At 39.1% G+C, this 26524-nt stretch overlaps 1 protein-coding gene across 1 annotated transcript; it reads right to left on the minus strand.

Moving 5' to 3' along the window:
• Positions 1-1766: 1766 nt before the first annotated feature.
• On the minus strand, positions 1767-13602 carry LOC127935056 (terminal nucleotidyltransferase 5A-like). The gene is made up of 2 exons (XM_052532643.1): positions 13256-13602; positions 1767-3678 (listed from the first exon to the last, which is right to left on the minus strand). Exons 1-2 carry the CDS (start codon positions 13409-13411, stop codon positions 2653-2655), a joined length of 1182 nt encoding a protein of 393 aa, XP_052388603.1. The 5' UTR covers positions 13412-13602; the 3' UTR covers positions 1767-2652.
• Between the last annotated feature and the right edge of the window lie 12922 nt (positions 13603-26524).

Consider the following 26524-nt stretch of genomic DNA (forward strand, 5'->3'; position numbering starts at 1 on the left):
TTTGAGAATCCGTTATGAAGCGTCACAGCAGGCCATGCTTCATGGTCCACATAAACAGCTGTCTGAATCTGACATCCAACTGACAGCAAGCTGTATTCATGCTTCCCGTAAGAGTTTTAAATTAATATCACAGGGAATGATCTGTCACACTCGAACGGTTAAGGCGCTAGCCATATATTTCACCAAGTGGTTTTTACTGTTCTTCTTTTAATTTCAGTTCCATATTTTACAGTTCTTGCAGTGCAATTACAGTGAGTCCAGAGGACATGGCCTTTGCTAACCAGAAATCATTAACTTGTTTAAGAAATAAGATATTTTCTGTCTAGTACACCATTCTGTATACCCTTTATTTATTTTATATGACATTCACAAATGAGGTAATGGATGAACCTAGGCCAGAGTTCCCATCTGTTTTTTGTTGTTGCTGTTGTTTGTTTGTTTGTTTGTTTAGTTTTTCTGTATTTCTGAGCGTGTGATGATTTCAGATGCACAACCGGGTGGATTGGATCTCCTGAAGCAAACACCAGTGCAAGGCGGCAAAACAATAGTTTTTAAAAAATATATATATAAAAAGTTGTTCACCCTATAAGTAGAGATGAATTAATGATAAAAAAAGGATAAAAAGAAAGAGATAAAAAATAATTTATAAAAGTGTACTTAACTGTGTTAAATCTGTGAATGTGAACTAAATGTATTGTACACACCTGAAATCTCAGTTTAAGAACAGCCCGTGGAACAGCGTCCTGTTTCTCACAGTATGTGATGTTATTAGTCAGTGATACATTAGGTGCCATGATGCTGGTGCTTGAATGATGGCCTGTAGCATATACACACCGTGTACAACAACATGTGGAGCAGCTGTTTCTAAGCAAGCACATTCATTGCTCTCCTAACATCTGTTAATCAGCTGTGTCTTCAGCAACAATGAGCATAACGGCCAACACAAGCACAGCCAGCCCTTTGAGAGATATAAACCCTCCACGTCCCACAGACATACAGTACAGTGGCCCCAAAATTATTTAGACAGTTAAAGCACTAGAAGATGTCTGAATGTCACTGTTTTAGATCAAATAATGGCATCTGCTGCTGAATCTTTTCTCAAAACTAACACTACTTTTCTGAGTCATTTTTAAAAGGACTTTTAATTATTTGGCATCCAGATCATTTTTGGTTTGTTTGGTTCACAGAGATGTCCTGCAAAGCAACCACAGGTTCTCCACATCAGCTGTGACTTAGTTGTGTACTACTCCTTTAGATTTTTTTTGTGTTTCATTAGCTCAGTTGGTAGAGCATTGCGCTATGAAGAGCAAGGTTGGGGGTTCGATTCCCCGGGAATACATGATAGGTAAAGACTGAAACTGCTAAATGCATCATTAAAATCATTAATTTAATTTTAAATAAATGGCACTTTTTGATACCTTTTCATCTAATGCAAAGGAACTCAAGTTGTACTTAAGTGTCCAAATATAGTTCAAATAGTGTCCTTCAAGAATGCAAAATATAATTAGCATTCTTTTTTTTTAGGACCATTAATGTTATGATTATTTTGTGACATCATAAATATGATTATTTCCTTATACTCTTTTTATTGTGATACATGTATTTCTAAATCTAGATATATGTTTTGTAATATTGCATTTCTGAATATAAGCAAAAAGGACTAGAGGCAAATTTGACTATATTTGTTTTTCCTTCTTTTCTTTTTTTATGATTTGGAAAGGAAATGGCCTGATCCTGGAAATAAAAACACTGTAGTATACAGTAGCTTGGAGAACAAAACAATAAACACTTTTAATTAACATACATGTCAGTTTGTAGTTTCAGGCACTTGAAGTCACAGAAGTAACATTCCACTTAAACTGCTACATCTAAAGTCTTTGGTACTCAGTTTTTCTAATAAGGAAAGTAGCAAACCACAGTCAAAACTGAACACAGTCTCCCAGATTTACTGTTTTTCTGATTTTTTTTTTTTTTTTTCATAACTTAAAAACATTTCACTTATAAACCATGAATGAGTTACACATACATAGAGCAGAGAAGTGCTTTAGACATTTTCCCACCTTCCACCCAGTGTTCATTTTTATCATTTCATCTGCGCTGGACAAAATCCTCACAAAGAGTTTTCATTTCGAGTATTCCAGTATAGTAGAGTCCAATATAACTGTGGGTCCATTAGTGGCATCCAAGACACAATATTTCACATCTGGTCTCTATCCAATTTGGCACAAAAGAACAAAATGGTCAAATTAAATGGTGAATCAAATGACGCATTTCAAAAAAACATGTCTGGGTCATATTTCAGCTCAAAAGGAAAAAATAAATAAAAGAAAAATTATATTTTGTACAAAGAAGATTAAGCATGATTGTAAGACCATTATTATTAGTAGTAGTATTATTCAATTCTCTAAAATATATAGTATTTGTTGTATTGTCCTGAATTTTTGCCAATTTAAATAAACAAATACTTTAATTTTAAGAATACACAATAAGAAGATACAACGAAAATCACAATTTTGTAATGAAAATTTCTTTATGCAAAATATACTTTCTTTTTTCTGAAGTGCATTATGACGTAGACATGTTTTAATGAGATTTCCCCTGCAAAGTCTGGGTTTTAACTAAACAACTGCAGTGTTTTTGCCCTTTTATAGCTCAGCTACAAGGCAGCCATGTCTGATATGAGTTGATACAGGTGGAAATGGGCGAATGCACATGTGCTACATAATAGTTGCTGAAGTTGACGTCTCTGATGTAGGGCGCTGGTTGGTAGTAACACGTAACATTAGACAGTGCGGGAATGGCGTTCTGTTCGGCCAGCACACGTAGCGCCAGAGAGGAGATGAGCATGAGCGTCTGCCTCCGCTCGTGGCCCATGAGACACACGGTGCTTTCATCTACAACACGGTGGAGTGTCACGAGGCAATCGTACCGCTTGTGCGCCATGCCGTTAAAGTGGTTCTGCAGGTACGCCTCCAGCTTCCTCTGCTGCTCGTGGATGTCTGGGAAGTCGATGAAGAATCGTGAGCACATGTAGCGCTGGAGCGTCTTCATCTGTGCCTCGGACGCTGGACGGAAACCTCTTACCAGCAGGTGGCAGTATTTCAAGAGGCCCCCTCCACGGATCTCCTCTGGACTGTGCGTAGCGATGATTTTGGCATGTAGGTGTCCCAGCGCTTCTTCAAAGTCTCCATACATGCTCTCTCCGAGCACAGTGGGATGGAAACTTTCAGACATGGGCGTCGCGGAGCAACGGTCGAAAAGCAGCAGCGAGTCCAAGCCGATCTGAAAAGAGTCCACGCTGAACTCAAACTGCCGTCGCAGGGAGTCAACAAACTTCAGCTCCACGTTTTTGCCAGTGTTGTTGGAAAGTGAGATGAGGCTCCAGCGGTCCGTGTCATTGCGAACCTTCACCAGCTTCTGCACGTACACTTCCTTCAGGGTCAGGGCGGTGATGCGGTCCCGGCTCACACCGGCGGGCAGGAACTCCAGGAGGCTGTCCAGGACCACGTCCTTCACCAGACGGAAGGTCCTGTCATCGGTCAGACTCAGACCAAAGATCAGGTCCAGGTCTTTGTAGCCCAGGCCAGTGTCCTGGTGGAGCACATAACTGGCAGCTGAACCGTTCAGCTTCACATCGCGCACCACTACACCTCGCTCCTCCAGACGAGCGCGCACCACCTACAGGTGGAGACAGAAAAAGATGCTATTAAAGGTGATTTGTTTGCAAATGTTTTTTTTTTTTTTTTTTTACAAATTTGACACCTATAACTTTATAAAGTTACGACAGTGTTGTCTGGGTCCATGACCATACTTTCAGGAGTGCTCAGACTTCTCTGTGCTATTGCATGTGTGCAGAGGTTTGTATGACACTGACACAAAACCAAGCTTCATTTACCCAGAAGGGAAAGGATATTTATACTATCTGAATCATTCAGACCATTCATAGTCTTTGTCTTGGAGCTTGCTGAAAAAGCATAATCAATTTAGTCAAAATAAAGACTGCAAACAGATTAAAATATTTAATCGCGATTAATTGCAGGACTGTCATGAGTTAAATCGGAATAAATCACTTTTTTATCTGTTCTAAATGTACCTTAAATTATTAAGTAAGGAACTAGGAACAAACGAACAAACACCTCTACTCGTTTGGAAACAGGTGAGAACCAAGATGAAACTCTTCACTACAGAAAGGATTTAGTTTTCCTTGGTGAAACTGATTAGTTCTGGCAAATGAAAGTCACTGCTGGTCTTTGTTTAAAAGCTCTTGGCAGCGTTCTTACTTTTCTGACCTTCAGTTACTCTACCTTTACATTGTTCTAGCACAAAGATATGGAAGCATATGGGTAGCAATATTCAATTTGGAATGTAATTTGCAAAATGACAATGCAATATGAAAATGTGTTGAAAATTATGCAATTTAATTTTCATTTGAATTTTCACCAAACGCTGCACAAATGTATTGGAAAATGTAAATGTAAATACAGAAATGCATTGCCTTTTTTACATATTGCATTGTCATTTTGCATATTACATCCCAAATTAAATATTGCTCCCCATATGCTTCCATAAACAGAGAGTAGGAGGCCAACCAGGTAGATTCCAAAGCCGACTGACATCAACTAATGGACAACTTTTAAAACAACGTACATTCTCAGGGATTAGACAAAAATAGTTATAAAATAAAAGGAGTGTTGTTTTAAATTGAGAGTGACACACATTTACCCAACCCAGTATTGCTATGCAGTGAATAAGGTGTTAAGGTTGTCATTCGAGCCTTTCGTGCTAAACACTGTTAAGACCTCATACTTTCATCTGAGAAATATTGCATGACTATTGCTGAAAGGTTAGGTTAGGTTAGTAAGTTTCTCTTTTCTTGTCTAGATTATTGAAATGCCCTTCTTATTTGAGTCACATGTATTAACCAAACTTCGAAATGTACTAAATTCAGCAGCCAGAATTCTTTCAGGGGCCAGGTTTGTTGATCATTTAACTCCCGTTTAGGAATTCTTGCACTGGCTCCCGGTTAGATTTCACATTGATTTTAAATTTCTCATGTTAACATTCAAGGCACTGCATGGTCTGGCTCCTCAGTACTTGCTTGAGCTTTTAATTCCCTATTCACCTAGTCGCAATTTGAGATCTTCTCAGAGTGGTCCTTCAGTCGTTCCTAAAACACGGCTGCATTCTGGGGGTGATCAGGCATTTTCATCCTATGCCCCCAAATTGTGGAATTCTCTCCCGGCTGACATCAGGGAAGAAAATTAGTTGGGGTTTTTAAATTTCGTATTAAAACGTTTTATTTTGGTCATGTTTTTAACTGATTATTATTCAGTATTTTTGAGTATTACTCTGGATTGTTGTGTTTGCTTGTGTTGTTAAGCGCTTTGAGAAACTCTTACTTTTTTAAAGGCGTTATACTAAATAGAAATGTATTATTATTATTATTATTATTATTATTATTATTATTATTATTATTATTATTATTAAGGTGTGTGCTATTATATATCTCGGGAACTAAATGCCAAACATTTATTTCATCACCAGATATCTGTCTGAACGCATCTGACAACATTTCTAAAGTAACCAGGAGAAAAAAATCTAACTACACTGGATAAGCACTCAAGATGAAAAACACCACAGTGCTCCAGAAAAAAAAAATGTTGTTTTTCTGGGATGTAGCAAAGGTACATAAAAGGACATGAAATGAAACTTTCGAATACCTTTGAATGACCATACAACAGAGCTGCCAGAAAAACTTTTTTTTTCCAGCAAAGAGAACCATGTGTAGTTATGTTAGCCATCTGTCTGAAAGTGTTTGGTTACTGATGTGCGGTATCTAGTTACAGATGGCTAACAAAACTTCATAAATGACTACTGCTCACACTGCACAAATCTGAAACTCAAATAGGGACATTGATTTTAATTTTATGATTACAGAGAATCATTTTCAGCAGCATGCAGCACATATGAGAGTGCTTAGGGCATGTTCACGAGCAGCACACATACAAAGAAAGACTTAAATTAATGTAAAATATAGAGAAAATGCTCTTTAAAAATAACTAATTAAAATACAGTGCACATTGATTGCTCCTATCAAGTCAATCACAACAAAAAAAAAATGTTGTACATGCTTATTATGATTATATAGCATACCTCTACTGAGTTGATCAGACTTCATTTTTTTCTTTTTGATAAAAATAAATAAATAAGACACGGCTGCTTCCTTTGACCCTGTGTTGAAGACTTGCAGAATAGCCACAAATACACTGGTCTGACTGCCACTGACAAAGCCTGTTTTGTTTTCCAACCTGTCTTAAAATAGGTTCTCTGTTTTATTTCTGGGATGATTTTAAGGCAACTTTCCACACCTCGTTTTACAGGTCCAGGCTGGAGAGCAGGCCAACAGGACAGCATCACTGCCCCCTGGACACCCACAGCCACTCTGGGCAGTCGGTCTCACTGTCAGTGCCAAATGCAAAGGGATGAATGAACCACAGAGTCTCTGACACTGGCCCAGGCTCAAGACATGAGTCAGTGAATCCACTGTACTAGACTAGACTAAGACGATTTTACCCTTTAAATCTTTCCCAAATATTCACTTAATGGAATCTTTGCAATTCTAGCTATTGGATGGCCATGCGGATAATCCTAAGTGTTATATAAAGCTCAGATAAAGCTTTAAGCACTTACTCATACATAACTTCCATTACACCAGTTCTGTAAATACCTTGTTTAAAGATTGTTTCATCTGAATTTCCAAACAAAAACCCCAAAATATGTCATCATTTGCTCACCCTTGTGTTATTCCAAACCAATACTTTTTTTTTTTTTTTCTGTGGATGACAAAAGAAAATCACAGCATGTCCAAAATACTTTTTCAAATGTGAAGACTATCGAATGTGAGCTCCATAAAAGTGGTCCATAATATATAAAGCCAAATGATCAGTGTTGGGGGTAATGCATTAAAAGCAACGTGAGTTCATAATCAGATCACTTTTTTCAAGAAACTAGTAAAGTAATGCATAACTTTTTTAATTAACAAGAAAATCTGAATATCTGAGTTACTCTTTCAAATAAACTGCGCCTGTTACGTTGTTTTCCCATCTACTGACTGACTTCTCTACTGTCTCGTGTTGAAAGAAATCAAGTGTTGTGATAAAACGAGCGGTTCATTCATAAATTCGACCTTACCTTCATGCTGTAGAAATATAATCTGGAACACAGAAGGCAATGAGCACAGCACTGAGAAGGGGCGGAGCTACATACGGTTTACACTTGAGAGAAAGTCTTACAGGTTTGGAACAAAAAGAGGATGAGTAAGTAATGACAAAACTTGAACTATCCCTTTTTGATTCTTGAAATTTCACAAAACTAACTTTTCCGGAGGTTAATTTTGATACATTTAAAAAATAAAATAAAATAAAGACGCTTTTTTTACGTAAAAAGAAGGCTAAAAAGGCTCTGCTGATTAGCTCCCCCTGCAGGTAAGGGTGTATGTTGTAATTTATACCACACTGATTCCAGCCCTTGGTTTTAATCAGGATTATGTTACATGGATGAATTCCTTTAAAACGTCCATTCACATTCTCAGAAAAGCACCTGTTCTAAGTCAGGAACAATGGGAATGGCTTAGATGTAGAGTCTGTGTATCCTTTCTGATTTAATACTAATAATTATAATAATCCTGAAGAGTTAGTTTACACTCTGGCCAAATAGAAAACTTGCCAGGCTCCTCTTTACCAAACGAATGCCATGTCAGCTCAGGCAACACAAGTCTACTGTTTCCAACAGGATTAATGCACTGTTAACCTTATGTGCCACAAACAAGCCAACATCGTCTGCTAAACAGGCCAGTGTATGCCAAGCAACACTACAGTAATGATACCACAGAGAAAATAAATGATATTGTGGTGATTTATGTCAAAGAGTTCTTCCTGCACTTGGTTTTAAGAATGGTGAGTGCTTTACAACAACACCAAATACCGATCCCATGCAACAAACAAACTTCTGGTGAGCAACATATTTTTGAGTTTGATTCCTGGTAGCTGTAAACAAAATGGTAAAACCTTAGTTTAGGGGCCAGTTATCACTATTAATTAGTTGCTTATTAGCATGCATATTACCTGTAGTAACACACTCTCCTCTAAGTGCACTACACACTTGTCACACACATTGCTGTGTGTACATAATTCCACATAAGACTCAATAACATGTATATATTTACATGCTCATGCATTACAAATCATCTTGCACTGCTCACCAGCCAGCTGCTTGACTTTCCATTTGCACATGAAAAGTATTTATGTGAAGCATTTGTACAGTTTGTAGTCTCTATTTTATGTATAGGTATATATAGTATATAGAAGGTTATTTGTGTTTAGGTTGATACTGTTTTACTTGTTCTATGTTTATGCTTTATTCTGCATGAACATATATTAGATCCCTTAATCCAGCCCATACCTAAACTTAACAACTACCTTATTAAAGGGATAGTTCACTTTCAAACTAAATTTCGTAAATACACATTGATGGCCTAAGACACGAAACTAACGGTCTGTTTGAGAAAACGAACAGTATTTATATTGTTTTTACCTCTTACCACAACCACGTCCAAGTGATCTGAGGGCTCGCATGCTTCCTGTTGTGTTGTGAATTTTTTTCACAACCATATTTATTTGAACCAGTATACACAGATCAAGAACTGAGTTTTCTCTTCTGTTGAGTCGCAGCGTTTTGCACGTTGTGTTTTGTTTGCCATGTATAACTTGGAGGCGACGTCCAATGCCAGAGGGACCCAATGGCACGCTGTCAATAAAGTGAGAAATGTGTTGTGTTTATTATAATCGCAACGATTAGAGGGTGCATTATAAACCAATTAATTCATTACAATTACTGCATTATATTTCAGACAGTGCAGATTGTTGGTGTATCGTGTGGTAAACAGTAAACAAACAGTAACATACACGCGCGAGAGATCATTTACGGCTCTTTCCGTGATTGCGGTGAGCGCGCACAAGTCACATCAGGAAGCACGCGCGCCCTCAAATCAGTTGGACGTGGTTGTGTACAAGAGGTAAAAAAGATATAAATACTGTTCGTTTTCTTACACAAACCGCTCGTTTCGTGTCTTAGGTCATCAATGTGTACTTACGATGGGGAATTGTTTAATTTTGACTCCTCTGTGCATGCTCTTTGAGGTGGAGACCATAGACATCCATTATGTGAGTCACAGACAAGAACGGTTTGACCTAAAAATATAAAAATGGAAACTACTGTGGAAACAAAGACACCTACATCTTGGATGTCCTTGAGGTAAGCTAAAACATACCAAAATTTTATTTGAAATTGAACTATCATGGATGGATAAGCAGCAAATTGCAAAACAAAAGTTTATTGAGGCAAAAAGTTTATAGAGTCAAAAGTCTTAGGGAGAAATGGTCCCAAAATCAAAAATAGGGCTCTCTCTCTCTCTCTCTCTGAACATGTTAAACAAGATAAATGCTATATGCTTAATGTGTTGATAAGTGTGTGATTAACCACGATTATTCAAACAAAAAAAGTTGTGATTAATCCATATACATTTTTTTACATTAACTCATCAAAACCAATTGAGCAATTTATTTCAACTTTGCATAAGTTATATGTTGGTTTAATGCAATTGAAATGATTTGTACAACCAAGTTGATTAAACTTAAAGAGCCACACAGATGGGAAATCAAAAATTACCTGTATTACAGTGTATGATGTAGCTGTCCATCAGTGTAAACAATGTGCAAAGTAATTCAACCAAAAAGTACACGATTTATAAAGTTATTGGCTTCTAAAGTAAGGAGTCGACTCTGAATCGCTGAAACGAGTCGTTATAGATTTCAAATCTTTTGCCCATCTCTATGTACGTCACTAGGAACACTTTGCATAATAATCTCCGCCTACCGTCTTGGGAGAAACAAAACTCTGACCTGCCCCACCCCCCCAACACACACACACACACACACACACACACACAGACGCTCTGGTTGGTGTGAGAGCATCATGTCGAGGAGACAGTGTGTTTTAATTTCACTGCCAAAGAATGAAGATCAGAAGAACCAATGGCATTTCACTGATGAGTGATTTTCTAATCTCGGTGAGTACAGCGGGATTTTCAAAGCGTTTGGCCATAAAAGAGGGTTCATTACCAACTTTATTAGAACAACGAGCATCTCCGAATCACAACGCGAAGTATGATTATGAAGTTATGTGTTTGTTTTCTCCCGAGCGTCTTATCAGTATGTGTGCTGTCTGCAGCCTTTCTCTGCGCTGATCGTCATTTACAAACACGTCATTAAAATGAAGTGTAACTCCGTGAATACTCAACGAAGAGACATGAGAGAGATATCTATAGAAAGCTTGACATGTCTACTTTAAAACTAAACAAGTGCTGCTAACAGATATTCTGTGATAAAGTAATCCATATGAAAACAATGCGATATCTGTTTTTCATGTCTCCCTTCGTTATATCTAATGTGACCACGCCCCCGCGCTGAACGCGCTATTCAGATTCAAAATGAAGCGCCCGGCTTGAATACACCCACACAGAAGAAAAAGCAGCGAGACTTTTCAATTTTTTTATTTTACTGTTTGCTTCGCGATGAGAGGAATAAGACATAATTCACCCCAAAAAGATGCTAACGCATTGTTTACCGTGAAGTTGTGTGCGGGACAACCAATCAAAACTGACTATGTCAATCAGAACACAGTATGCTACCGAAAGGTGGGGTTTAAGGAAACTGAATCTTTTGAACAGCTTCGCGCGAACCGTTTAGGGATCTCTGAGAATTGAGGTAATTTTAAAATGATATTTTTACAAAATGACAATGTTTTTTTTAACCTGGGATGGATTTAAACCTAATGTACAGGACTTATAAACAGTGATAAGAAGCTTAGAATTTTCATCTTACTGGCTCTTTAATAATGTAAGGCAGCAAGTGAACTTCAGTTTTTAAGATGAAATAGGTGGACCTTTTTTTCTTCAGTGTAAAGTATTCTTTGTTAGTACTGTTAGCACTTGTTAGAATGAACTAATCAAAGGGTTTTTTTTTTTTCAAAGACATTTGAAATAAGAGTAACAAAGATAATTGATAAGAGTTTTTGAAGCACTTACTGTAGCAGCAAGCATACTACATTGTCATGAGCAGAATTATATATTGACTGTCTTCTGTGTAGGAAATAATCTGCACTTATTAAGTTTGGATGGATAGCAATTCTGTGGATGTAATTGGAAGGGAAGTAATGAAGGTGTTTTCTGAACAGGATATTCAGGAGGAATAACAGGAAACTGCATTTGGCTGCTTCATGTGTCAGTCAGACAGTCTCTTCCTGTACCAGTGGGCAGTTTTGACCAACCTAAACTGTGAAGTAAACCAGATTTTATGCTTCATGAAAGGTTGTAACCATGAAGTGTAGCGTGTAATGACTGTTCTTTGTAGTGCATTGATGTGAAATGCATCTGCCAAGATAAAAATACATAGACATTTATCATATTTGTTGTGGGACTAGTGAAAAGTTGACTACTGGCCTTACTGAGAGCATCTTGTTAAGGGTCTTATTTAGAATAAAAGTGAATAGCTTTATCATAATTAATAAAAAATAATATTAATGAGATACCAAAGACCTAAAACGTCTGTTCTTTTCTGTGGCGCTCGCATTAGAAACTACCAGATGGTAGAGTAATGAGCACTTTTATTTGAAACCTCAGTGATGTCATCAAAGAGTGGCCTAATTCTGAATAACCCATTTAATACAGCTGGGTAAAAAAATGCTATATATCTCGTTTCACAGTTAATTGTGTGAACTGGCTTCCTTGCAACAGTGAGTTTGTAATTAAAACAAAGCCTAATAAAAGAAAGAAGTAAAAAAAAAGAACCTTAAAATTTTGAAGTATACAGAAGTAGGCCTATGAGTTTGTAACATCTGTCTCTGCTATTAAAATGATCTTTACCAAGCAAATACACAAAACTGCATCTTCATCCTAGTTTATTTTTTTACAAAAAAAAATAAAAAATGAAGTTTTGTTGAAGGGCAAGTGCATTTTGTGTATGGATTAATATCGTAAATAATATGAAGAGTCTCTCTGGTTGTTAAAGTGACTGAAATGAAGTGATTGCACAAACACCTGCTGATATCTGCTGGAATTCAGCACGGAAGAAAAGCTGCAGTCCCACATAAACCTTTTCCAGCAAGGCTGCCAAAGTCATGACTGACTGCAAAAGCTGAATGTATCAATTACAGTAAAATAATCAAGAACAAAATCTTCTTGGCACCTAACTGTGAAACTGACAGATTATACTGAAATGTTAGATGAAGATGAGATGTTTATAAAAATGCTTGAGATGCTTAATATATTAATATTTTTAACAGTATAGCTATATCTAATTAAACTGTGCATTAAGGATGTCAGTGCATAAACATTATTAAATACATACTACATGCTGAACTGTCATTCCCCTCCTGATGATAATGCCAGATTAATCCAATCATTTCCTGAATGTCAGTGATGTGTTCATGACACTAGAGAAATAGCATGGATTAACAAGTTGTGTCTCATAAAATATGATCCTTATGATTTCATAAATCCTATAATTCCTGCTTTTCATGGTGAGGTTGAAGTCGTTGAAAATAGCCAATAAACTCATACCACTTTCGGTTTTTACGTCGCTTGGCATTTTGGCAACCATAAACAGGCTAACGTACAGTAGTAGCTGTATAAACTATTACTTGTTGGACGAAATTCTGGGGCTGTACAGAAACATCATCAGAATCCTATTTGTTTAGTTAACATAATAATTTAAATTAGAAAACATAACTTTTTTTCAAATCTTAAATCAATTAAGATGTAAAGTTTCCCTGATTATTATGAATAGGCCTAATTGTTCTACATTTCAAATAGGCTACAGTGTATTTGATCATGTTGCTTCCCGTAGTGCGTAAGAACACGCTTACTATGCCGTAATAAAATAAAACAATTACGTTTTTGTGAGCATTTAGAAAGAAAATAAATTTGAATCTTAATAGCCTGTATGTAGCCTAAATGCATATTTTGTTTCGTCATAAACAATTCATTAGAATCCTTAAGAAATGTTCTAAATTATCTTAAAATTCGAAATTGGTGTTCTGGACACATTTCTAAATGCATTCCATTTTCAACTAGAACTGAGAGCTGAGTTCAGCCGAGGTTTGATCGTGTTTTATGTGCGGGTTAGAGAGGCTACTGTACCTGCACGATAAGCCGTGGCTGAACGGATAGTGTCGGGAAGTTTCCTCGGCCGTGGATCGGGACACATTCTCCCAGGATGGAGTCCAGACGCTGCACCTGCTCCCAGGACAGAACACAACAGCGCCGGCTCTGCTCCGACTCCCCCGCGGAGGACATGACGAACCCGTCCGCTCGCTGGGTGGCAGCTGGGTGCCCCGACTATATATACAATGTCAACTCGGGATCAAATCGTGGATTTTAAAAGCTATTTTAACAGCGCAAGAGAATCCATATAATTGAACGGACTTCAGTTCATCACAGTCGTGCTACTCGCTCCAGTCCAGCGTTCATTCACTGAGTCTGGGATAAGCCTACAGATACATTTAAACCTGCCATATTTACATACGCTGCTCAATTGGTCAGCTTTATGAATAATTAAAAGCGAAGCACACGTGCACGCCCACCTCGCCTACGTCACAATCCCCGCTTCGCTCATTGGTTGTAGGAGGAGCGTGCGGTTGCGTTTTACTGTCTATGGTGGGAGCATGTGTTCGGATTTTGGTAAACACAGGGTTCTCAAAGCTAGTTGAATAATTGAATATGCACTGTTTAGTTTTGCATATCTTGAGAACCCAGCTTCTTCAAAAGGAAGTGAAACTGAAGAAAGAAAATATTTGTTCATATATGCTGGAAATCAGATATCTTTTTATGTGACGTTGGTGCAGTGCTCTGGGTGGTTTCAAGCAGTCTAAACTGGAAGTTCTCCAGTATAATTTGTATAAGCAAAACAAATATTACAACAGAGTACCGCAGAGCATAATTTTATGAAGGAAGCATGTAGTACAAGAAGGCAATGAACTAAACAGGAGATAATGAAACCGTTTTACTGCTGTTGAAAACTATTTTTGATCTGCACTGTTAAAGTATTTTGTTAGGTACCATAAGTGTTCAGTGTGGTGAGATGCAAATTAAATGGTTTTATGGAGAAAAAAAATTATATATATATATATATATATTATGACTGAAAAGCGAAACTAAACACCAATAAAAGTAATTTCATATTTGATAAGTCTCACAGGAAGTTTAGGCGTTTTATATCCTGATCAAACAGTAAGGCCCTAAACTCTGCAAACATCCTTTATTTTCCCAGGCTTCGTATAACAAACAGAGAATGTTCTCAGCTCCAAACGCTGCTTGTATATGACTTTCATCCTGCTTCTATCCCATCATAGAAATGTGATCTATAACTGCTTGGCATTTAAAAGACGTCATCAAGTTGTCCAGCCTGTTAAATGTAAAGTATTCTGTGAATGAGCAGAAACGAAACTCTGGCAGATGATACAGAAGAAAGGCCTTTTAGATTGCTATCATTGTGATGATCTCTGAGTGCTCATGAGGAACAGGTGAAGTTAGTTCTGATAAAAAGTCTAGCATCAATAATCACTTCTGTGTTTTCCTGGTTTACATTATACTTAAAATATAATACAGTGGCTATAGAATATTCTGTACACAAAAGGTGGTTCAACAAAATACTGCCACAAGGTGATCCTTTTTCCTACTCAGTGATTCTGTTTATTCATTTATTATTATTATAATTATTTGTTATATCTTTGTTATATCTTTCACTTGATGTTTTAAGTAACACTGAGTGAATAGAGCTGAAAAAAAAACTGTGTCTGTCTTTATATCAAAATGTGAATTTTTGAATAGGTTGATTCTTTTCTGAACCCACTGTATTTATTTTGTGATTTCAGTGTTCAGATATTTTGCAGTCACTTTATGTTGTCTGTTGAAGGATTAGTTCACCCAAAATTTGTTTATAAAAAAAAAATTATCATTTACTCACACCTAAACATTAAACAACACCAATAGAGCTCATTAAATATGGTAAACGAAAGCTCAAACATTCTTCATTGATGCGCAGGAATGACTGACATTTGTTCTCTCTTGTCACACAAAGCAAGGTTGACCATATTTTTTTTCAGAAGCCCAATTAAACTGCTTAATTCATATGGATTACTTTTACCATGTCTTTATGAAATTTTCAAAGACAAAACCACACACTGTTGCATTAAATTCCACTGAATGACAGCTCTGTAAGATGGAAATTGACAGCAGTCTATTTTAGAAGGTACAATATATAAATACAAAGTGTTATACAATAGAAAATGGCACTTATTCACAGCTTATACTTATTTACATGATACTTATTTATCATTTAACTCCAAAACATTGATCATTTCCCCCTCTGCACTTCCTTCTTGTGCTCACGTTGTGTGAGTGTCATTTCAGTGATGAGTGGACACATTCAACAAGTTCACAATGACATCAAACACTACACCTGTCAGATCTGTTGATCACTTAACAACGAGAATGCGACCCAGACAGGTTCATGAGGCAGCTGTCTTATTTTTAGACAATACTCTTGGTAGAGAAAACAGGTTTGGTGGGGCAAGTTGGAGCTAAACTCTGCAGGTCACGGCCCTCGAGGAGTGGGACTGGACACTCCTGGTATAAACTTTATGTAACTCAGCACTGTGCTCGTTGTTTGTATTTCCACAACATGAAGGTAAGGTCGTACGAATTTATGAATGAACCCCTCATCTTAAAATCTTCCCGGTCTACTGACATTTGTTATGACGTCCACTTTGAACATTACAATGTACATGCTAACTTTCTTAAACTCTACAAAAAGTAAATCGACTTCACCACCTGATTACTCTTCAGCAGTGATGTAGATCTACTGCGAAAACATAACTCAAAATTTACTATTCTAAAGATGGCTGTGCACTTGCCTCTCTAATGCATTAAAGTCTTTAAATGTGAAAAAGGTTTTTCTTTGAAAAATCAAATGCAGACTTCAGATTTGCCAAGATACAGAAAACGTACCTATTAGGGCAAGACTCCTGAGCCCAGGGTAGAGCTCATGGCTTGGAATCAGGAATAGATTCCTTTAAGGGGATATGACCAAGAGCCTAGCATCATACTAAGTCTTGGCCTGTCACACAGGGGCTACCGCTTACTCTACATGAGTTTACTGAAGGAACTTCCATTGTGCAACATTTAGGTAACTCGATCTGTTTAGACACCCTAGGTAAGAGGTGAATGCCACCCCCTGTATGTTTGGTTTTTATTAGTTGAGAATAGGGAAGTTTATGGCGCCTGGCGCTGAAGATTTGTTTTCTTTTCTTTAGTTAGGTTAGAGGTTTAAAATAAGTTAGAAGTGCTTTTGTTTTGTTTCTTTCTTTCTTTTGGCGTCACTAGCGTCCTCTTTCTCTTGGGTTTATTTGTATTCTTTTTGTTTGTTTTCTGAGTTGTAAATATTTGTGTATATATTGGTTGTCTCTTTAATGATTTATATTCTTTTTGGTAGTTATTTGGATTTTCACGTTGTACAAAAAATCACATTTGTTGGCAATTAGTTCCTCTGCATTGTCTCTTGCTGCCTCCATCAGTTTTACCACAAAATTTTTGAATGTTACTCCTTTTACCCCTAGACCATTTTAATAGGGTCGTAACATGCACACTTACCATAACTGATTTTAAAGATACTGTTCTAAGGGGCTCTCGTGGCACTCTGAAAGAGCAGCCTATAGATGGAAATGGTCCATCCCAAGATAATATATCTGAGAAGTCATGAACTCAATATATTTTATAATGCTGGAATGGCTAGCAATAAAATAGATAGCTAAGGGAGCAGCACACCCAGCTCTCAGTTGAGGGGGGGCTCGACCTACAGCATGATCGTTAGAGATCAGAAGGTAAGCGTACTGCAAGTTTAACCAAAAAAAAAAAAACTCATCAGGGAGGCAGAGTAAGGGACTTTTTCACCTAATGCTGCTGGTTCCAGTTGCTCTGGGAAAAAAGAGAATTTAACTTAGAACTTATATTTCCCGCTCTATTCCTCAGCAAGAGGGGATAACCTGGTGACCGGAAAGCCCCTCAGAGTGACCTAGTTATGGTTTACCAGACAGGGCAGCCTGAAAGCATAAGCCCAACCCGGAAATTTTGCAATGCTTTGCCGGAAGCCTGTGATCTGGCCATGTGATCCTGGAAGCATGAAGCTGGAACCAGGGCTATCATACTGACTGTATACAACATCAATAAATGAGGTATCACTGCAACTCGGTTTCTGAATCCAACAAGGGGGGACGCTCACCGAGGACCTACCCAAGAAAAGAAACACACGTCCCAGAAAACAGTGCAAAGAAAGCTGGCAGATGGAATACACACAACCATCAGAGTATTAAATACATTGTTTTATCAAATTGGATCATACTCACCTACCATGGTTCCCAATTTAAGAAGCAACTGAAGAAGCCTCTAGACCAGACCATCAGTAATGTGGTTACTATGAAGCCATAGAACCAACCAAACCATCATAGGTCCATCATAGGTGACTGTAATGAAAGAAGTTCCTACCTAACCTCGGTCAGGTGGAGAGATGGAGGTTTACAGGGGAAGTAGGAAGGGGAAGATAAAGGCAGATGTTACTTAAGTTAATTGTTTATTTTTTATTTTGTTTCCCATGCCACAGCTGCTCACCATAACATGAAAATGCACAATGAACGTAGTCCATTATTTTCTGCATTTTATTCAAAATCTTCATAAGACGTACAATACCATCATATGAGAAAAATTTTGTTTTCTGTAACATAATCATTATACATTAATAACAGTACATAGCTGCCATCTCATCTGTTAAAACTTTCAAAATTGGCGCTTCAACACAACGATACTGGTTTGCGGCAGTGACGTCAAACCTCGCTCCTTATTGGCCATCACTTGCAATTTACTACCACCATGGATTGTTTGCGGCATGCCAAATTGTGTTGAGTTAGATGTTAAACGGAGGTCTTACGGGTTTGAAACAACATGAGGGTAAGTTATTAATTACATAAATTTGCTATCTGCGTGAACTAACCCTTTAATTTGACCGCCAAAGCACCTCCATTCAAGCGGTTCAAATTTGAATCGATCACTTCATTCTGTGACGATGTGTGTTTAGGGAAAACACAAGGAGAGGGTAGATCCAATTGCAAGTATGAATTTTAATAACAAAAAGGGTAATACAAAATAAACAGTCTTGGGAGACAAACAAAACAAAAGAGGAAACCGGATGAAACAGAATATAAAACTCGGAGGAACGAGAAGGCAGGGGTAAGTCTCGGGAGATGAGAACATATCACACAAAGGGTAAGGACTCCATACAAACATCAGAGAAGGACACCTCCTCATGGTCGAGGCCGGAGATCCCCAGGGCAGAGCAGAAGACCACCACCTCCTCGTGGTCGAAGCCGGAGTCCCCCAGGGCAGAGCGGAAGACCACCACGTCCCCACGGTCGAAGCCGGAGTCCCCCATGGCGGAGCGGAAGACCACCACATCCTTGTGGTCGGCCCAACGGGAGGACGAAGATCACCGGTGACTTGACTCAGTCCTTGAGAATCCCCGGTGACTAGCCTTGTCTCTGGAAAGTCCATGGTACCTAGTCCTGATGACTCTGTAAGGTCATCAGTGACTTGGCCTGACTCTGGGGAGTTCGCTGGAACCGGACTCGACTCTGGGGAGTTCTCTGGAACCTGACTCGACTCTGGGGAGTTCGCTGGAACCTGACTCGACTCTGGGGAGTTCGCTGGAACCTGACTCGACTCTGGGGAGTTCGCTGGAACCTGACTCGACTCTGGGGAGTTCGCTGGAACCTGACTCGACTCTGGGGAGTTCGCTGGAACCTGACTCGACTCTGGAAGGTCAACAGGAACTAGCCGTGACTCTGGAGGGTCAACGGTAACTAACCCTGACTCTGGAAGGTCGACGGTGACTAACCCTGACTCTGGACAGTCCATTACCATCTGACTCAACTCTGGAGGGTCAACCGGAAACTGACTCAACTCTGGAAAGTCGACGGGCACCTGACTCGACCCGAGAAGGTCAACAGGAATCTGACTTGATTCTGGACAGTCCACTGGATTTGCCTTCCTCTGCAGTGGCTCCGGGCTGGCGGCCATCTTGTGCAGTGGTGCTGGCTCCACAGACGTGACGTGACCAGTCTTGGGAATCTCTAGGATTCTTGACAGCCTGGCGAAATAATCCAGAAATGTCCCCGCTGCCATCTTGGGCATAGGTGCGGAGCTGGCGGCCATATTGCACTGTGGCACTGGACTGGTGGCACCTTTGTGCTGTGGCGCTATGCTAGCATCCGTCCTTCCTCCTGGCGCAGGGTTGGCAGCCATATTGTGCTGTGGCGCTGGACTGGTGGCCATCTTGGGCGTAGGCGCTGAGCTGGCGGCCATCCTGCATGGTGGCGCTGGACTGGTGGCCACTTTGTGCTTTGGCGCTGTGCTGGCATCCATCTTGTGTGTTGGCGCAGAGCTGTCGGCCATCCTGTACTGGGGTGCTGGACTGGTGGCCACTTTGTGCTTTGGCTCTGGATTGGCGGCCATCTTGTATGTTGGCGCTGAGCTGCTGGCCATCCTGCACTGTGGCACTGGACTGGTGGCCACTTTGTGCTTTGGCGCTGTGCTGGCGGCCATCTTGCCTCGTGGTGTTGGGTTTGCGGCCATGCCACGCAGTGGCGCTGGGTTGGCGGCCATTTTGTGCAGCAGCACAGGACTGGCGGCCAGCAGCGCTGGTTCGGCCGATTTGTGTCTCCACTCTCCTCTCTGGTCATACTGGGGAAATAGCGGCTCCCAACCGAACCCCGGGTCAATGGGAGCCCACAGTGGAGATCACTGCCGGACCTCTTCTCGACAGCTTGTGTGTCCCCTGGAACACCACTAGGCGAGAGCCCTGAAAAACAATTTTTCTCCTGCTTGCTGGCTGGGGATGAAATGGTAGCAGATATACCGCTGGATCTTGGGTTGCTGGAGTCCTTCTGTGACGATGTGTGTTTAGAGAAAACACAAGGAGAAGGTAGATCCAATTGCAAGTATGAATTTTAATAACAAAAAGGGTAATACAAAATAAACAGTCTTGGGAGACAAACAAAACAAAACAGGAAACCGGATGAAACAGAATATAAAACTCGGAGGAACGAGAAGGCAGGGGTAAGTCTCGGGAGAGGAGAACATATCACACTAAGGGTAAGGACTCCATACAAACAACAGAGAAGGACAGCTATTTATAAAGAGGCTAACGACAAAGGATTGTCTGCACCTGTGCGATTAATTGGAGTGCAATTACTGTGAAGACAGGACCAGACTAGAGGAATTAAAGTGCCTATGGTGAAGTGCCTAAGGAGAAGTGAGCTCACTAGGGAACACCCAGGAAAACAGAGACTGACAGCGTGACACATACTAGTTATAGCATGAAATATCTCAACCGTGTAAAGACTTCAGTACAGTAGTTTGATTCTACTGACATTAATTTAAAAGTGGCAAATTCAGCATGATGACTGGTCAGCTGCACAAATCCACGTTCATTATCACCATTGATTTGCACAGCTTGTTAGTTAACAACAGCTCCCTGTAATAACAGCTGCTCTATGATAAATCACGCACCAGATGGTATTTACTGCTGATTTGATAACCTGCTTTACTGACTAGATGTGCATTATTCATCGGCCGATATATATCGGTGCACCCCTACACTGATCGGTATGGTATTCGCGTCACGGCAGATGCCGTTAGAAGTCCTGGTTGTTATAGAAACAGTCAGCGTACTGATACAAGCGATACAAAACTTGCCACTATGAAGTTTGCTACTTTTGTAAACACAGACATCGTTGACTTTGTCTTAAAGACAGTTCACCCAAAAATTTAATTTTGCTGTTAATTTTTTCATCCTCAGGCCATCCAAGATTTTTTCTTCAGTAAACAATAAAGAAGTTTCATCGGTTTCCTCAGTTCAGTGACTGATGGAGGAACTGGACCCTGAATGAGTTCATTCATCAAAGGATCATAAAAGCCAGTAATTTGGCTCATTTCAAGTCAGAGTGACTATCAGTCTGTCTGATCACAATAATGTCAGATTGTTTCGTTTCATAAGACCTCAATATATGTATATAATTTTGTCCTCAAATTCAGGCAGGCACTGACACTGACTGACACTGTATTTTATGAATCATCAAGGATCACTATTTCAGCTAAAAATCTTCTTTGCTGTTTACTAAAGAGAAAAAGTCACCTACATCTTGGATGGATATTTTTGGGTGAACTATCTCTTTAAGAACTGAACCAACTAGCAATGAGCCAAGTAGCAGTGATGCATTTACATTTACATTTACATTTACATTTAATCATTTAGCAGATGCTTTTATCCAAAGCAACTTACAAATGAGAACAATAGAAGCAGTCAGGCCAACAAGAGAACAACAACAGTATACAAGTGCAATGACAATCTCAGTTAGTCTAGTACAGAACACATAGCCAGATGAGTCTTTAGATGTTTCTTGAAAATGAGTATAGACTCAGCTGTATGGATTGAGATTGGGAGGTCATTCCACCAGCTGGGCTCAGTCCAGGAAAAGGTCCGTGAGAGTGATTTTGAACTTCTTTGGGATGGCACCACAAGGCGTCGGTCACTTGCAGAGCGCAAACTTCTGTAGGGCACATAAGATTTAACCAGTTAGTTTAGGTATGTTGGTGCCATGCCAGCGGTCGCCTTGTAGGCAAGCATCAATACCTTGAATTTGATGCGAGCTGCTACTGATAGCCAGTGTAACCTGATGAGGAGAGGAGTAACATGAGCTTCTTTTGGCTCATTGAAGACAACCCTCGCTGCTGCATTCTGGATCATTTGCAGAGGCTTGACAGTACATGCAGGAAGGCCCACCAGGAGAGCATTACAATAGTCCAGTCTGGAGAGAACAAGAGATTGGACAAGAAGTTGGGTTGCTTGCTCTGACAGGAAGGGTCTAATCTTCCTAATGTCGTATAAGGCAAATCTGCAGGACTGGGTCATTGTAGTAATGTGGTCTGTGAAGCTTAACTGATGATCCATCACAACTCCTAGGTTTCTGGCTGTCCTCGAAGGAGTTATGGTTGATGAACCCAGCGTTATAGAGAAGTTGTGATGAAGCAATGGGTTAGCTGGAATCACCAGGAGTTCTGTCTTCATATGGTTCGTAAGGTGATGGTCATTCATCCAGCTATAAATGTCTCTCAGACAGGCTTAAATGTGAGCAGCTATGCATCTGAATGACAGATCCTAATGACGCCATGTAGATGGAGAAGAGAAGTGGTCCAAGTACTGAGCCTTGAGGAACCCCAGTAGCCAGGTGTTGTGACTTAGAAACATCTCCCCTCTCCCCCCCTCCAAGACACGCTGAAGGATCTATCTGAGAGGTAGGACTTAACCCACAGGAGCATGGTTATAGAGATGCCCATCTTTCTGATGGTGGACAGGAGAATCTGGCGATTAACAGTGTCAAAAGCAGCAGACAGGTCCAGTAAGATGAGTACGGAGGATTTTGAAGCTGCTCTTGCTAGTTGCAGGGCTTTTTTAACCGAGAGCAGAGCAGTCTCAGTTGAGTGGCCACTTTTGAAGCCAGATTGGTTGCTGTCCAGGAGGTTGTTCTGTTCAAGGAACATAGAAAGCTGGTTGAACACAGCTTGCTCAAGTGTCTTTGCAATGAATGGAAGTAGTGATACTGGTCTGTAGTTTTCAAGAAGCGCTTGATTTAGAGATGGTTTCTTCAGCAGTGGGCTTACCCGATCCTGCTTGAATGATGAAGGAAATGTTCCAGAGTGAAGAGAGGAGTTGATAATGTGAATAAGCGAAGGTATGACTGAAGAAGAGATCGCTTGAAGGAGGTGAGTGGGGATCGGATCAAGTGGACAAGTAGTAGGATGATTGGACAAGAGAAGTTTGGAAACATACATCTCTGAGAGTGGGGAGAAGGAGGAGAAAGAGTGTGCGTCGGTCATTGTGAAGTTGTCCTCAGTCTCCTGTGTAGAATTGATCACTGATGGTTCTTGTCTTATTTGTGAAGAAAACTGCAAAGTCGTCCGCTGTAAAAGTCGATGGAGGAGGTGGTGGAGGCAGATTAAGAAGAGAAGAGAAGAGAAAGTTTTGAAGAGTGTCCGAGCTTCACAACAGCTGTTAATTTTGTTGTGGTAGTAGGATGTTTTAGCAGTGAAGACATTTGCAGAGAAGGAAGAGAAGAGTGACTGATACACACTGAGGTCGGTAGAGTTTCTTGATTTCTGCCATTTCCTCTCTGCAGCCCTGAGTTTAGAGCGATGTTCACGGAGAACCTCGGACAGCCAGGGGGCAGATGGGGCGGTGGGTGCTGGTCTAGACAGCAGTAGGCAAAAGTTGTCCAAGCAAGATGTTAAAGTGGAGCAAAGAGTGTCTGTAGCACTGTTCGTGTCCAGAGCTGAAAACTGAGAGAGTGCAGGAAGCGAGGATGAAACCACAGAAGATAGGCGAGATGGAGAGAGTGAGCATAGGTCACTTGCCTTAGCCTTAGTTCTTAAGTTACTGCCTTCTACTTGCAGATATTATTTGCCTTTATGTAGGACCTATAGATTTAGCAATTATTTTATACCAGCTGCCGTTGTTTTTTGTAAATTACAAATAATGATGTATATTAGTAATGGAAGTCATTGTTTTTGTCTGTGTTTTGTGGTGCTTGTTTGTTGTTTGCATATTGTTTGCTGCTGGCTGTGAAACAAATTGCCCTTGGGGGATAATAAAGTTGACATTGACCTTGCGTACAGCACAATTACCGTAATGTTATGATGAAGATTTATGGTGTTTCTTTAAGATGTTATAAATACAGAATATAAACTATAAAGCTTTTATCCTAGGTATAGAAAAACATCCACTTGCGTCAAAAACAGAAGCAGATACTGTTAAACTGTATTGAGTTTTAAGGGGAAGTTGCTGCAGGCTACAGCTCCACATCAGGCCCTTTTCCTCTGCTGGACCGTTAACCGCAGCACGGACCCCTGCCTGACACCCTTCAGGAGAACAAAGCCTGCTGCACACTTATAGATGCTATGCTAGAAATCTAGCACAGATGTCAAACAGTTTATGAGAAGGCCAAAATCCTCTTTTATGGCCACATAAATTTATTACGACCCATGTGTTTGAAGTAATGGGGAGAAGTATGTGCGTTGTATTGCCGACATACGCCTGCACTTTGAAGCTGATCTGGGATGATCCTGATATTTTTAAAAGCATATCCGATGACATCAGTGACTTGATTTATGCACCAAGAGTTTGTGTTTCTCCACAGAACGAAGACCCTGATCCGAACTGATATGAGATTCGACTAATGTCTGGAGCTGGTTAGTGGGGTTCACTCGGCCAAGCATCACTATTAAAACTTGAGGATAATATTCATATAATAAAGTTACAGCTAAGTGTACTTAAAGTGCACTATATTACTATTTCTAAACACACTTAGGTACAAATAACTTAATGTTTTATGCTTTAATAATGTGTTTTAAATTTAATATGTTGTTTAATACTCTTTTGTGATGCTCTAAGGAAGTAAACTTATTTTAATGTGTTGACAAACAAAATAAAACAAATGTAAAGTATTAGATTATAATTTTAACTGGTGTTATTGAATATTACATTTAAAGGGAAAATATTTTAAATGTACTTAATTGCAGCTTCGTCATTACAAATATGCAATTGCAAATACATCTGAATAACAAGTTTCAATACAAATTACATTAGAGGATATTTTAGCTTATCATAAATGCTTGTCAATGCATTCAGACAATAAAAGTAATTATGAAATTGCAAATGGAGATATACTAAAGTCCTATTTAAGTGAGTCAAAAATCACTCTAAAGTTCAGCTAACTGTATTTTTTTTACTTTGCATTTAATTGTAATTAATTTGCAACTAAGTGTCAAAAAAAAATTAATTGAAAGTATACTATTTCTGTAATAAGTATTCTCTTTTTAAAAGTATGCTAAAGTGTATATATTTTTAAGTGTATTTCTCTCTGCTAAAGGGCTTAGCAGCAACCTAGAATAAATTGTATCTTGTTTGAAATGTAAAAATCTAGCTGCATAGAAATATAGACAAACTATAATAGATATAATTTTAAAGGATACTGAACACACAGAAAACCCACACACGCACACACACTATATATATATATATATATATATATATATATATAGTGTGTGTGTGTTTATTTATTTATTGTATTTTTTGGAAATTGCACCCAGTAACAATGATGAGCCTTAAACTTAAATAACAACATAAAATACAGGCTGAAACCTTAAGTTAGACAGTTTAATGCCTCTTGGCATTGAGTTTTGTAATTACAATATAAGCACCGGCATAAATCTCATTAATGTGCTGAAATTTAAACGGAGACTGTGGTTTGTCGAGGGTGGTCTCGCCCCTGCAGGGGGACACTTTCACATTAAAGGCCTCTAATCTCTGCTACACTCCTTTGAGTTCCTCATTCATCATCTCTACCTGCCAACACACATCAAAACGCCATGAGGATGGCAACAACATGCTTTTATTCCTAAATCATAGCAGGGCTGTGGAGGTCATTACTTTCATCTCTCAGAGCGATGCCGCAGTGGCTTGGTTAATGTTGCATGCAGGACTTGTGTTGGGCTGTGTGATACATTGAACAGCCCAGAACGTTTGCATTACAGTTGACATTTGTTCCCATAAATTAATATGTACGAAGTGGATTGTCTCTATAGTTATATATTTACTGTACATAAAGTTTGGACTCTTTTCAGTAATCTCTGAACATCACTTCAAAAGAAAAATTCAAATAACAATTTTCTAAATAAGTTTATGGTGCTTCTTCTGTGGGAGCTGGATTTATAGATTACCATATACTTTCAATCTTTGGTAACCATTTCCAGAGCAAAGTGATTGAAGAGACGTGGAAGTAGTGTAGGTATGTTTCCATGCAGTGAAATATCTAGTTTTGAGGTACAAAAAAAATACACAATGGTTCAACTGACTAATCTTAATCATGTATTCCAGAGATCCATAGATTTGCATCTCAAAATTTGTTATTAACCCTCATGTTGTGTTCTGGTCATCATGACTGGTAAAGGATTTAGTTCTAGTTTAGTTCTAGATTTTTAGTAATTTAGATATAGATATTTAGATATTTAGTGATACATTTCTTGTTATGCTATATTATTACTAAATATTGGGTTGTTTATTCATTTATTTGTATTTCTTTCTTCCATTAGCACAAGCAGGGTTTGGATTTGGATACATGTTTAGATATTAGCAATGATTACTGCTCATCTTTATCTGTTTTTGTTTCATTGTTTTTTGTTTGATTTAAAGTGTCTCAGTTTTAGCTAGGTCATTTTCAACCATACATTTCTACTCAGTCCCTCTAA

This window comes from Carassius gibelio, chromosome A19 (genome assembly GCF_023724105.1).
Source record: "Carassius gibelio isolate Cgi1373 ecotype wild population from Czech Republic chromosome A19, carGib1.2-hapl.c, whole genome shotgun sequence".
NCBI classification, from domain to species: Eukaryota; Metazoa; Chordata; class Actinopteri; order Cypriniformes; family Cyprinidae; genus Carassius; species Carassius gibelio.